This window comes from Oncorhynchus masou, chromosome 14 (genome assembly GCF_036934945.1).
Source record: "Oncorhynchus masou masou isolate Uvic2021 chromosome 14, UVic_Omas_1.1, whole genome shotgun sequence".
Lineage (NCBI taxonomy): Eukaryota > Metazoa > Chordata > Actinopteri > Salmoniformes > Salmonidae > Oncorhynchus > Oncorhynchus masou.
In genome coordinates, this window is record NC_088225.1 from 15,924,594 (window position 1) to 15,937,327 (window position 12,734).

General features: G+C 48.2%; 1 protein-coding gene across 5 annotated transcripts in view; it reads right to left on the reverse strand.

Moving 5' to 3' along the window:
- Positions 1 to 12,734, reverse strand: part of LOC135554375 (RNA binding protein fox-1 homolog 3-like) — a 460,460-nt gene that overhangs the window by 119,110 nt on the left and 328,616 nt on the right. Inside the window, exon 1 of one of the 5 annotated variants that reach the window (XM_064986654.1) lies at positions 6,952 to 7,208. The exons of the other annotated variants lie outside the window; for them this stretch is intronic. Within the exon in view, the coding sequence (XP_064842726.1) occupies positions 6,952 to 7,077 (126 nt within the window). The 5' untranslated portion in view covers positions 7,078 to 7,208. Of the gene's footprint in view, positions 1 to 6,951; positions 7,209 to 12,734 lie in introns of those variants that run through there. 5 annotated transcript variants of the gene reach the window in all.

Consider the following 12,734-nt stretch of genomic DNA (forward strand, 5'->3'; position numbering starts at 1 on the left):
CTGAGTTTACAGCCATACCCTCTGAGTTACAGCAGCGAGAGGTAGCATGATACTGCCATACCCTCTGAGTTACAGCAGCATGAGAGGTTAGCATGATACTGCCATACCCTCTGAGTTACAGCAGCGAGAGGTAGCATGATACTGCCATACCCTCTGAGTTACAGCAGCGAGAGGTAGCATGATACTGCCATACCCTCTGAGTTACAGCAGCGAGAGGTAGCATGATACTGCCATACCCTCTGAGTTACAGCAGCGAGAGGTAGCATGATACTGCCATACCCTCTGAGTTACAGCAGCGAGAGGTAGCATGATACTGCCATACCCTCTGAGTTACAGCAGCGAGAGGTAGCATGATACTGCCATACCCTCTGAGTTACAGCAGCTAGCATGATACTGCCATACCCTCTGAGAGTTAGAGGTAGCACGATACTGCCATACCCTCTGAGTTACAGCAGAGGTAGCATGATACTGCCATACCCTCTGAGTTACAGCAGCGAGAGGTAGCATGATACCCTCTGACTGCCATACCCTCTGAGTTACAGCAGCGAGAGGTAGCATGATACTGCCATACCCTCTGAGTTACAGCAGCGAGAGGTAGCATGATACTGCCATACCCTCTGAGTTACAGCAGCGAGAGGTAGCATGATACTGCCATACCCTCTGAGTTACAGCAGCGAGAGGTAGCATGATACTGCCATACCCTCTGAGTTACAGCAGCGAGAGGTAGCATGATACTGCCATACCCTCTGAGTTACAGCAGCGAGAGGTAGCCGATACTGCCATACCCTCTGAGTTACAGCAGCGAGAGGTAGCATGATACTGCCATACCCTCTGAGTTACAGCAGCGAGAGGTAGCATGATACTGCCATACCCTCTGAGTTAATAGCATGATAGACCCTCTGAGTTACAGCAGCGAGAGGTAGCATGATACTGCCATACCCTCTGAGTTACACCAGCGAGAGGTAGCATGATACTGCCATACCCTCTGAGTTTAGCATGATACTGCCATACCCTCTGAGTTACAGCAGCGAGAGGTAGCATGATACTGCCATACCCTCTGAGTTACAGCAGCGAGAGGTAGCATGATACTGCCATACCCTCTGAGTTACAGCAGCGAGAGGTAGCATGATACTGCCATACCCTCTGAGTTACAGCAGCGAGAGGTAGCATGATACTGCCAACCCTGAGTTACAGCAGCCATGATACTGAGTTACAGCAGCGAGAAATGATAGCCATATCTGAGTTACAGCAGCGAGAGGTAGCATGATACTGCCATACCCTCTGAGTTACAGCAGCGAGAGGTAGCATGAACTGCCATACCCTCTGAGTTACAGCAGCAGTGATACTGCCATACCCTCTGAGTTACAGCAAGCGAGAGGTAGCCATACTGCCATACCCTCTGAGTTACAGGAAGCAAACTGCCATACCCTCTGAGTTACAGCAGTCTGATCTGCCATTCTGAGTTGATACTGCCATACCCTCTGAAAACTGCCATACCCTCTGAGTTACAGCAGCGAGAGGTAGCATGATACTGCCATACCCTCAGTTACAGCAGCATAGCATGATACTGCCATACCCTCTGAGTTACAGCAGCGAGAGGTATGATACTGCCATACCCTCTGAGTTACAGCAGCAAAGCACTGCCATACCCTCTGAGTTACAGCAGCGAGATAGCATGATACTGCCATACCCTCTGAGTTACAGCAGCGCATGTCTACCCCTGAGTTTAGCATGATACTGCCATACCCTCTGAGTTCGAAAGCATGAACTGCCATACCCTCTGAGTTACAGCAGCGAGAGGTAGCATGATACTGCCATACCCTCTGAGTTACAGCCTGAGAGAGGTAGCATGATACTGCCATACCCTCTGAGTTACAGCAGCGAGAGGTAGCATGATACTGCCATACCCTCTGAGTTACAGCAGCGAGAGGTAGCATGATACTGCCATACCCTCTGAGTTCAGCGAGAGGTAGCATGATACTGCCATACCCTCTGAGTTACAGCAGCGAGAGGTAGCATGATACTGCCATACCCTCTGAGTTAGCGAGAGGTAGCATGATACTGGAGAGCGAGTAGCATGATACTGCCATACCCTCTGAGTTACAGCAGCGAGAGGTAGCATGATACTGCCATACCCTCTGAGTTACAGCAGCGAGAGAACAGCAGAGGTGCGTCTGGGCATGATACTGCCATACCCTCTGAGTTACAGCAGAGAGGTAGCATGATACTGGTTACAGCCGAGGTAGCATGATACTGCCATACCCTCTGAGTTACAGGGAGGTAGCATGATGCTGCCATCTGGAGGTAGCATGATACTGCCATACCCTCTGAGTTACAGCAGCGAGGGAGCATGATACTGCCATACCCTCTGAGTTACAGCAGCGAGAGGTCATGATACTGCCATACCCTCTGAGTTACAGCAGCGAGGTGCATGATACTGCCATACCCTCTGAGTTACGGGGACCCTCTGAGTTACAAAGGTAGCATGATGCTGCCATACCCCTCTGGTTACAGCAGCGAGAGGTAGCAGGTGATACTGCCATACCCTCTGAGTTACAGCAGCGAGAGGTAGCATGATACTGCCATACCCTCTGAGTTACAGCAGCGAGAGGTAGCATGATACTGCCATACCCTCTGAGTTACAGCAGCGAGAGGTAGCATGATACTGCCATACCCTCTGGGCAGCGAGAGGTAGCATGATACTGCCATACCCTCTGAGTTACAGCAGCGAGAGGTAGCATGATACTGCCATACCCTCTGAGTTACAGCAGCGAGAGGTGATACTGCCATACCCTCTGGGCCGAGGTAGCATGATACTGCCATACCCTCTGAGTTACAGCAGCGAGAGGTAGCATGATACTGCCATACCCTCTGAGTTACAGCAGCGAGAGGTAGCATGATACTGGAGTTACAGCAAGAGGTAGCATGATACTGCCATACCCTCTGAGTTACAGCAGCGAGAGGTGCATGATACTGCCATACCCTCTGAGTTACAGCAGCGAGAGGTAGCATGATACTGCCATACCCTCTGAGGGCATGATACTGACCCTCTGGTTACAGCAGCGAGAGGTAGCAGGCCATATGATACTGCCATACCCTCTGAGTTACAGCAGCGAGAGGTAGCATGATACTGCCATACCCTCTGAGTTACAGCAGCGAGAGGTAGCATGATACTGCCATACCCTCTGAGTTACAGCAGCGAGAGGTAGCATGATACGGGGACCCTCTGAGTTACAGCAGCGAGAGGTAGCATGATACTGCCATACCCTCTGAGTTACAGGTGCGAGAGGGTATGATACTGCCATACCCTCTGAGTTACAGCAGCGAGAGGTAGTATGATACTGCCATACCCTCTGAGTTACAGCAGCGAGAGGTAGCATGATACTGCCATACCCTCTGAGTTACAGCAGCGAGAGGTAGCATGATACTGCCATACCCTCTGAGTTACAGCAGCGAGAGGTAGCATGATACTGCCATACCCTCTGAGTTACAGCAGCGAGAGGTAGCATGATACTGCCATACCCTCTGAGGCAGCGAGATAGCATGATACTGCCATACCCTCTGAGTTACAGCAGCGAGAGGTAGCATGATACTGCCATACCCTCTGAGTTGGTAGCATGATACTGCCATACCCTCTGAGTTACAGCAGCGAGAGGGATGATACTGCCATACCCTCTGAGTTACAGCAGAGGTGCATGTCTGGAGTTACAGCAGCGAGAGGTAGCATGATACTGCCATTTTGTAATCAGAATAGCCGTATTTCTCTCATTACACCACGGGCGTCTCTTCTTGTGTTAATGAAAACAAACATTTAGCCAGGATTCATCTGAGCATCAAAGCCGACTGCCGTGGTGACACAGTGGGAGCAAAACAGGAAAAAGTATTGGTTCAGTAATCTTTTATGTAATAAAACTCTGTACGCCTGTGATATCATACAGCATCATGCTCCAACATAATACCCAAAGCACTCAGAGTCATTTCAATGCGGTCTCCCCTTTTTTGAATTCAAACAAACTGCTAGGGAAAAGGCTTTCACCTCAATCTATTCTCCTTATTGTCTCCGTGTGTCTCTTCCCTCACACAGGCGGCTGGTGCGTCTGGGCCGAGGTGCGGGGAGAAAGAGAGGTGCGTCTGGGCTGAGGTGCGGGGAGAAAGAGAGGTGCGTCTGGGCCGAGGTGCGGGGAGAAAGAGAGGTGCGTCTGGGCTGAGGTGCGGGGAGAAGAGAGGTGCGTCTGGTGCGGGGAGAAAGAGAGGTGCGTCTGGGCCGAGGTGCGGGGAGAAAGAGAGGTGCGTCTGGGCCGAGGTGCGGGGAGAAAGAGAGGTGCGTCTGGGCCGAGGTGCGGGGAGAAAGAGAGGTGCGTCTGGGCCGAGGTGCGGGGAGAAAGAGAGGTGCGTCTGGGCCGAGGTGCGGGGAGAAAGAGAGGTGCGTCTGGGCCGAGGTGCGGGGAGAAAGAGAGGTGCGTCTGGGCCGAGGTGCGGGGAGAAAGAGAGGTGCGTCTGGGCTGAGGTGCGGGGAGAAAGAGAGGTGCGTCTGGGCCGAGGTGCGGGGAGAAAGAGAGGTGCGTCTGGGCCGAGGTGCGGGGAGAAAGAGAGGTGCGTCTGGGCCGAGGTGCGGGGAGAAAGAGAGGTGCGTCTGGGCCGAGGTGCGGGGAGAAAGAGAGGTGCGTCTGGGCCGAGGTGCGGGGAGAAAGAGAGGTGCGTCTGGGCCGAGGTGCGGGGAGAAAGAGAGGTGCGTCTGGGCCGAGGTGCGGGGAGAAAGAGAGGTGCGTCTGGGCTGAGGTGCGGGGAGAAGGAGGTGCGTCTGGGCCGAGGTGCGGGGAGAAAGAGAGGTGCGTCTGGGCTGAGGTGCGGGGAGAAAGAGAGGTGCGTCTGGGCTGAGGTGCGGGGAGAAAGAGAGGTGCGTCTGGGCTGAGGTGCGGGGAGAAGAGAGGTGCGTCTGGGCCGAGGTGCGGGGAGAAAGAGAGGTGCGTCTGGGCTGAGGTGCGGGGAGAAAGAGAGGTGCGTCTGGGCCGAGGTGCGGGGAGAAAGAGAGGTGCGTCTGGGCTGAGGTGCGGGGAGAAAGAGAGGTGCGTCTGGGCTGAGGTGCGGGGAGAAAGAGAGGTGCGTCTGGGCTGAGGTGCGGGGAGAAAGAGAGGTGCGTCTGGGCTGAGGTGCGGGGAGAAAGAGAGGTGCGTCTGGGCCGAGGTGCGAGGTGCGTCTGGGCTGAGGTGCGGGGAGAAAGAGAGGTGCGTCTGGGCCGAGGTGCGGGGAGAAAGAGAGGTGCGTCTGGGCTGAGGTGCGGGGAGAAAGAGAGGTGCAGAGGATGCAGTGATCCGCCACCGTCTGAAAAGGAGCGATGGCCACGATACAAAAGAGGGGTCAGCACAGAGAAAGGGGGAGAGGAGAGGGCTAGAGGCTGAATCTTCATTCAATGAATGAGTAATTTCCCAAATAACACTGCAGGAGTAGGAGAGGTCCGGTGGGCCCCCATAACAAGGGAATGTGAATCATTGATTCATGTAAAATGTGAAAACATCCTTTTTGAATTTTCTATTAATTCTGAGGTGTTCCTCCACTTAATAAGGATATGGATTGAACAGAGCAAAACATGTATTTGTTTGAAGCAGGACTGACATTATATGCCCCATATGTGACATACAATAAGTAATATATTATTTTTTACTAGAGTCAGACACAAATCATATGAATAGATACAGTACAGTAATCTTGTGTTTCAGAAAATAATGTTGTCCTTGTAGACCAGCCTCTCTATTTCCATAAGTCAGTTACAGCAGAGGTAAAGTTGAAGAAATTCCCATACATGTCATACATATCACCCTTTGTGTCATGCACAAATATAGACCCCAACCCCCATACACACCCATGCAAAAAATATGGATACACACACACACACACACACACACACACACACACACACACACACACACACACACACACACACACACACACACACACACACACACACACACACACACACACACACACACACACATTCCTGAGGCAATGAATAAAAGCAGGATTTCCTTGGGGAATCCTCGCCCTGGCTTCTCCACATGAAGTGTGTGCTAGCGGCACCTGGTCGTCCACATGCCTGTCCCCCTCTGATGGCCTAGCCGTCGGGGTGTACCCGCGCTGGACAGATGGGGAGGAGGGGAGAGGGACCATTACCCTGATGGGGAGCAGGATTTAAAAGGCGAAGCAGGAGGCTCCATCCTGCCAGCCTTACCATTATTTGCTTCAATCACTGCAGTAACACATTGTTTACTGCAACACATGCTAGTGGTAGTAAAAACACAATTGAACAGGCGACCACCCCCCTCGCTGAATTAAAATGTTTTGAATAATTCAAGAGATGCATATGAGCCCGCTCTTAACAGTCACTTTGTTGGGTAGTTGTTTTCCTCTGCAGAGTGAATCTTAAGATTTCACAAAGCAAGAGGGACCAGTGACAAGGAATCAATTAAAACCAAAAATTGAAGCTTCATATAATTACTCAAACAAATATCAATGTAGATGATCATGACAGAAAAGTGAAAGAGTTGCTCAATGTCCCCCTCTCATAAGTGACTGAGTGTAATTTTTAAATCTGAATTTCTCAGTGAAAAGTGTTGACACACAATGGAAAGTGACAGGACAGTATGACCATAGAATGAGCAGTAAAATATTCAGTGTTGCAATCACAGCAAAATGAGTCATGAAGCCGAGATCTAAACAAACATGTCGTATCCCAGTCTCACGTCACTAATTCATGGATTCCCTCGTTCAAAACTACACAGGGTGGATTAGAAGGGTCAGGGTCGAGGTTGGGGAAGTACTCTGGGAAACACAATGATATCACGTGCTGCCGAGCAAACGGAGGAATGAAAGAGACGGAGCGAGAGAGAGAGAGAGGGAGGGAGGGAGAGGAGGAGACAGAAAAAGAGAGGAAGGGATGGAGATAGAGAGACTTACCTGGTGTAGGTAGAGGAAGGCAGGGGGACAGTGGAGGGAGTGAGGTAGCATCCCGGAGCCGGAGAGAAGCAGACAGCCTGAGTTGGCCATGGAGCTCAGCGTGTGGTAACGGGATGCTTTGCGCATTTAGCAGGAAGATCCTTCGCTCTCTTTCCTCGCTACTCTGTCTCTTGCTCTCTCTTGCTCGCTCTCTAGTTCCTACTCACTCTCTCTACTCTCTCTCTCCTTCTGGTACAGAGTACCACTCTCTTTTTTCTCTCTCCTGCCCTGGTCTTCCTTCTCTCTTGTTGTGGTCTTTTATTCCCTCCTGAGGATTTCTCTTTCTGCTTTTGTGTGTCTATTGCAGTAGGTAACCACGGTAGCCAGCCGCACACTGACAATGTGCATGTGCCACTCTCTCTCTCTCTCTCTCTCTCTCTCTCTCTCTCTCTCTCTCTCTCTCTCTCTCTCTCTCACCCTATCTCTCTCTCTCTCTCTCCTTCCCTCTCCTTCCCTATCTCTCTCTCTCTCTCTCTCCTTCCCTCTCTCTCCCTCTCTCCTTCTTTCCCTCTCTCTCTCTCTCTCTCTCTCTCTCTCTCTCTCTCTCTCTCTCTCGCCCTATCTCTCCCTCTCTCTCTCCTTCCCTATCTCTCTCTCTCTCGCTTGTCCCCTGCGCGACTCTGTTTACTTTGGAAGCGATGAAAGCCAACATAAGCATTCAGACACAGAAGGGGAGGTTCTGTGCAAACCGGGGAGAGGGAGGGATGGGGGGTTGTAGAGTCGACAGGGGTGGGAGTTGGGGTGATAAAAGAGGTGATGTATTCCTACATCAAACAGGCCGTGTGAATAACAGGGGGGATGACATTAGAACAGCAGCTGATCCTGGGCATTAGCACCTCGTGGGATGCTGCATACAGCCTTTTAATTGCAGGCTCCCCCCTCAGAGCCTAATGCCGTCCACGGTCTCCCTCCAACTATGCAAGAGCTGCACTCCAGGACACATACAACATGTATGGCAAATATTAATTCACAGCATCCATAGAAGTCTGGCAAATGTATTCACAAAGCCCCGTTATTCGCTTTAGCTTCGGCCGTGACATCTCTCTTCATCTGTGAGCAGTAAATCTACATCCGCCCTGACAGAGAGAGAGTCTATCCATAAATGATTTACGCTACAAATGTAAAGTCCCTTTTTAATCTTTTTTCCCTTCTTCTGTAGAAACAACAAGGGGTTTGATATAAAACGCAATGGAGCTCAAATAAAGGCTGTGTGATGTTAGCCTTCAAACACAACCCATTTATGACACAGGGGTAGCTACAATAATATCATTGTGAATTTGGTCACTTTCCCACCCAGACACAGACAGACCATCATAATCACGCCCTGCTGTGGGAGACGACGCACGTCCACTGTGCCAAATTAACTCACTCTGGGACACTCCATTCAGATTCAATCAGCCCCATTCAGATAGTATGCAGGGGGGAAATTACACCAGGAAGGAGGTCAACTAACCCCTACTTCCTATTCATTAGCCCCAGACACTGGGACAGAGCACAGATTGCAGATTAGGGAAAACCAAAATGTGGCACAGCACAATGTGTAATACTGTAATAACATTATGTAATTGTTGGCTGATATGTTTTGTACATCTAATTGTTGAGCTGAACAGACTGGAGGGAGAAGTTGGTCCTCTGCTAAATGACCAATCAGCATGATCTTAATTGAGACTTGGATAAGGCTGAGGCTGTGTTAACTGGAACACCAGTGGTATGCCTGCATGTCTGCACACGTCTTGTTCAGGTCCAAGAGCCTGTGTTAAGTACAAGCAGTCGGACAGTATTACCGCTGCATGTCTCTGTACTGTATAACACTCGCTGATGAGATGACTTGGCTAGAGCCAGCAGGTGCTGCTACTGCTGCAGAGACAAACAGCTTCTCTCTTCTCTCTCTCTCTCTCTCTCTCTCTCTCTCTCCCTCCCTCCCTCTCCCTCCTCCCTCCCTCCCTCCTCCCTCCCTCTCTCCCTCCCTCCCTCCCTCCCTCCCTGTTTATAATTCAAATTAGCTGTGTCAGATCACTCCCTTCAAAGAGAAAATTGCTGGAATGTTCTCCACTGTGCCTTACTTTGAGTCATGTGGAATCAAAGCTATCAAAATATGCTGGAGATATCCTCAGTTAACTCCAGTAAACTCCAGACCTATTCTTCCAATGAAAAAAAGAAGAAAAACCATTGCTGTAGACTGTTGATTGAATACAGTAGCTGACTTCCAACACACAATGACCACCATCATCACTGTCTTCTATGACCTCCTCATCACAATGACCACCACCATCACCGTCTTCTATCACCTCCTCCTCCTCATCACCATGACCACCATCATCACCGTCTTCTATCACCTCCTCATCACAATGACCATCATCATCACTGTCTTTTATCACCTCCTCCTCCTCATCACCACAATGACCACCATCATCACTGTCTTTTATCACCTCCTCATCACAATGACCATCATCATCACTGTCTTCTAGCACCTCCTCCTCCTCATCACCATGACCACCATCATCACTGTCTTTTATCACCTCCTCCTCCTCATCACCACAATGACCACCATCATCACTGTCTTTTATCACCTCCTCATCACAATGACCATCATCATCACTGTCTTCTAGCACCTCCTCCTCCTCATCACCATGACCACCATCATCACTGTCTTTTATCACCTCCTCATCACAATGACCATCATCATCACCGTCTTCTATCACCTCCTCCTCCTCATCACCATGACCACCATCATCACCGTCTTCTATCACCTCCTCATCACAATGACCATCATCATCACTGTCTTTTATCACCTCCTCCTCCTCATCACCATGACCACCATCATCACTGTCTTTTATCACCTCCTCATCACAATGACCATCATCATCACTGTCTTCTAGCACCTCCTCCTCCTCATCACCATGACCACCATCATCACTGTCTTTTATCACCTCCTCATCACAATGACCATCATCATCACCATCTTCTATCACCTCCTCCTCCTCATCACCATGACCACCATCATCACCGTCTTCTATCACCTCCTCCTCCTCATCACAATGACCATCATCATCACCGTCTTCTATCACCTCCTCCTCCTCATCACCATGACCACCATCATCACTGTCTTTTATCACCTCCTCATCACCATGACCACCATCATCACCGTCTTCTATCACCTCCTCCTCCTCATCACAATGACCACCACCATCACCGTCTTCTATCACCTCCTCCTCCTCATCACCATGACCACCATCATCACCGTCTTCTATCACCTCCTCATCACAATGACCATCATCATCACTGTCTTTTATCACCTCCTCCTCCTCATCACCACAATGACCACCATCATCACTGTCTTTTATCACCTCCTCATCACAATGACCACCATCATCACTGTCTTCTAGCACCTCCTCCTCCTCATCACCATGACCACCATCATCACTGTCTTCTATCACCTCCTCCTCATCACCATGATCACCATTTCCACTGTGGATTATTATCCCCATCCCCCTTGTCATGTGTTTCTCCAGTGTGTTTCTAGTTGGCCCAGCTCTGTGATTACTCCTCTGAGACAGGACTCACACAGAGGTGGGGGAGTTGAGAAGCACAGGAGATGCAATCAGCTGATTTGAGACATTACTATTTTTAAAGCAGGTGATAATATCCCTTCAAAATATAACAGTGAAACACCCGGTAATAGATCAAATACAAACAGGAAATATGTTATGAATATGGTGATTTTCCTGTGGGTCTTTAGAGGCCGGTGGGGTTGTAATGTAGTTTGTCATGTAGTCTGTAATGTAGTCTGTAATGTAGTCTGTCATGTAGTCTGTCATGTAGTCTGTCATGTAGTCTGTAATGTAGTCTGTCATGTAGTCTGTCATGTAGTCTGTAATGTAGTCTGTCATGTAGTCTGTCATGTAGTCTGTAATGTAGTCTGTCATGTAGTCTGTAATGTAGTCTGTCATGTAGTTTGTCATGTAGTCTGTAATGTAGTCTGTCATGTAGTCTGTCATGTAGTCTGTAATGTAGTCTGTAATGTAGTCTGTCATGTAGTCAGTCATGTAGTCTGTCATGTAGTCTGTCATGTAGTCTGTAATGTAGTCTGTCATGTAGTCTGTCATGTAGTCTGTCATGTAGTCTGTCATGTAGTCTGTCATGTAGTTTGTCATGTAGTCTGTAATGTAGTCTGTCATGTAGTCTGTCATGTAGTCTGTCATGTAGTCTGTCATGTAGTCTGTAATGTAGTCTGTCATGTAGTCTGTAATGTAGTCTGTAATGTAGTCTGTCATGTAGTCTGTCATGTAGTCTGTAATGTAGTCTGTCATGTAGTCTGTAATGTAGTCTGTCATGTAGTTTGTCATGTAGTCTGTAATGTAGTCTGTCATGTAGTCTGTCATGTAGTCTGTAATGTAGTCTGTAATGTAGTCTGTCATGTAGTCTGTAATGTAGTCTGTCATGTAGTCTGTCCTGTAGTCTGTAATGTAGTCTGTAATGTAGTCTGTAATGTAGTCTGTCATGTAGTCTGTAATGTAGTCTGTCATGTAGTCTGTCATGTAGTCTGTCATGTAGTCTGTCATGTAGTCTGTAATGTAGTCTGTCATGTAGTCTGTCATGTAGTCTGTAATGTAGTCTGTCATGTAGTCTGTCATGTAGTCTGTAATGTAGTCTGTCATGTAGTCTGTAATGTAGTCTGTAATGTAGTCTGTCATGTAGTCTGTAATGTAGTCTGTAATGTAGTCTGTCATGTAGTCTGTCATGTAGTCTGTAATGTAGTCTGTCATGTAGTCTGTAATGTAGTCTGTCATGTAGTCTGTCATGTAGTCTGTAATGTAGTCTGTCATGTAGTCTGTCATGTAGTCTGTAATGTAGTCTGTCATGTAGTCTGTCATGTAGTCTGTAATGTAGTCTGTCATGTAGTCTGTAATGTAGTCTGTCATGTAGTCTGTCATGTAGTCTGTAATGTAGTCTGTCATGTAGTCTGTCATGTAGTCTGTCATGTAGTCTGTCATGTAGTCTGTAATGTAGTCTGTCATGTAGTCTGTAATGTAGTCTGTAATGTAGTCTGTCATGTAGTCTGTCATGTAGTCTGTAATGTAGTCTGTAATGTAGTCTGTCATGTAGTCTGTCATGTAGTCTGTCATGTAGTCTGTAATGTAGTCTGTAATGTAGTCTGTCATGTAGTCTGTAATGTAGTCTGTAATGTAGTCTGTCATGTAGTCTGTAATGTAGTCTGTAATGTAGTCTGTCATGTAGTCTGTAATGTAGTCTGTAATGTAGTCTGTCATGTAGTCTGTCATGTAGTCTGTAATGTAGTCTGTCATGTAGTCTGTAATGTAGTCTGTCATGTAGTCTGTAATGTAGTCTGTCATGTAGTCTGTCATGTAGTCTGTAATGTAGTCTGTCATGTAGTCTGTAATGTAGTCTGTCATGTAGTCTGTAATGTAGTCTGTCATGTAGTCTGTAATGTAGTCTGTCATGTAGTCTGTCATGTAGTCTGTAATGTAGTCTGTCATGTAGTCTGTAATGTAGTCTGTCATGTAGTCTGTCATGTAGTCTGTAATGTAGTCTGTCATGTAGTCTGTAATGTAGTCTGTCATGTAGTCTGTAATGTAGTCTGTCATGTAATCTGTCATGTAGTCTGTAATGTAGTCTGTCATGTAGTCTGTAATGTAGTCTGTCATGTAATCTGTCATGTAGTCTGTAATGTAGTCTGTCATGTAGTCTGTAATGTAGTCTGTCATGTAGTCTGTAATGTAGTC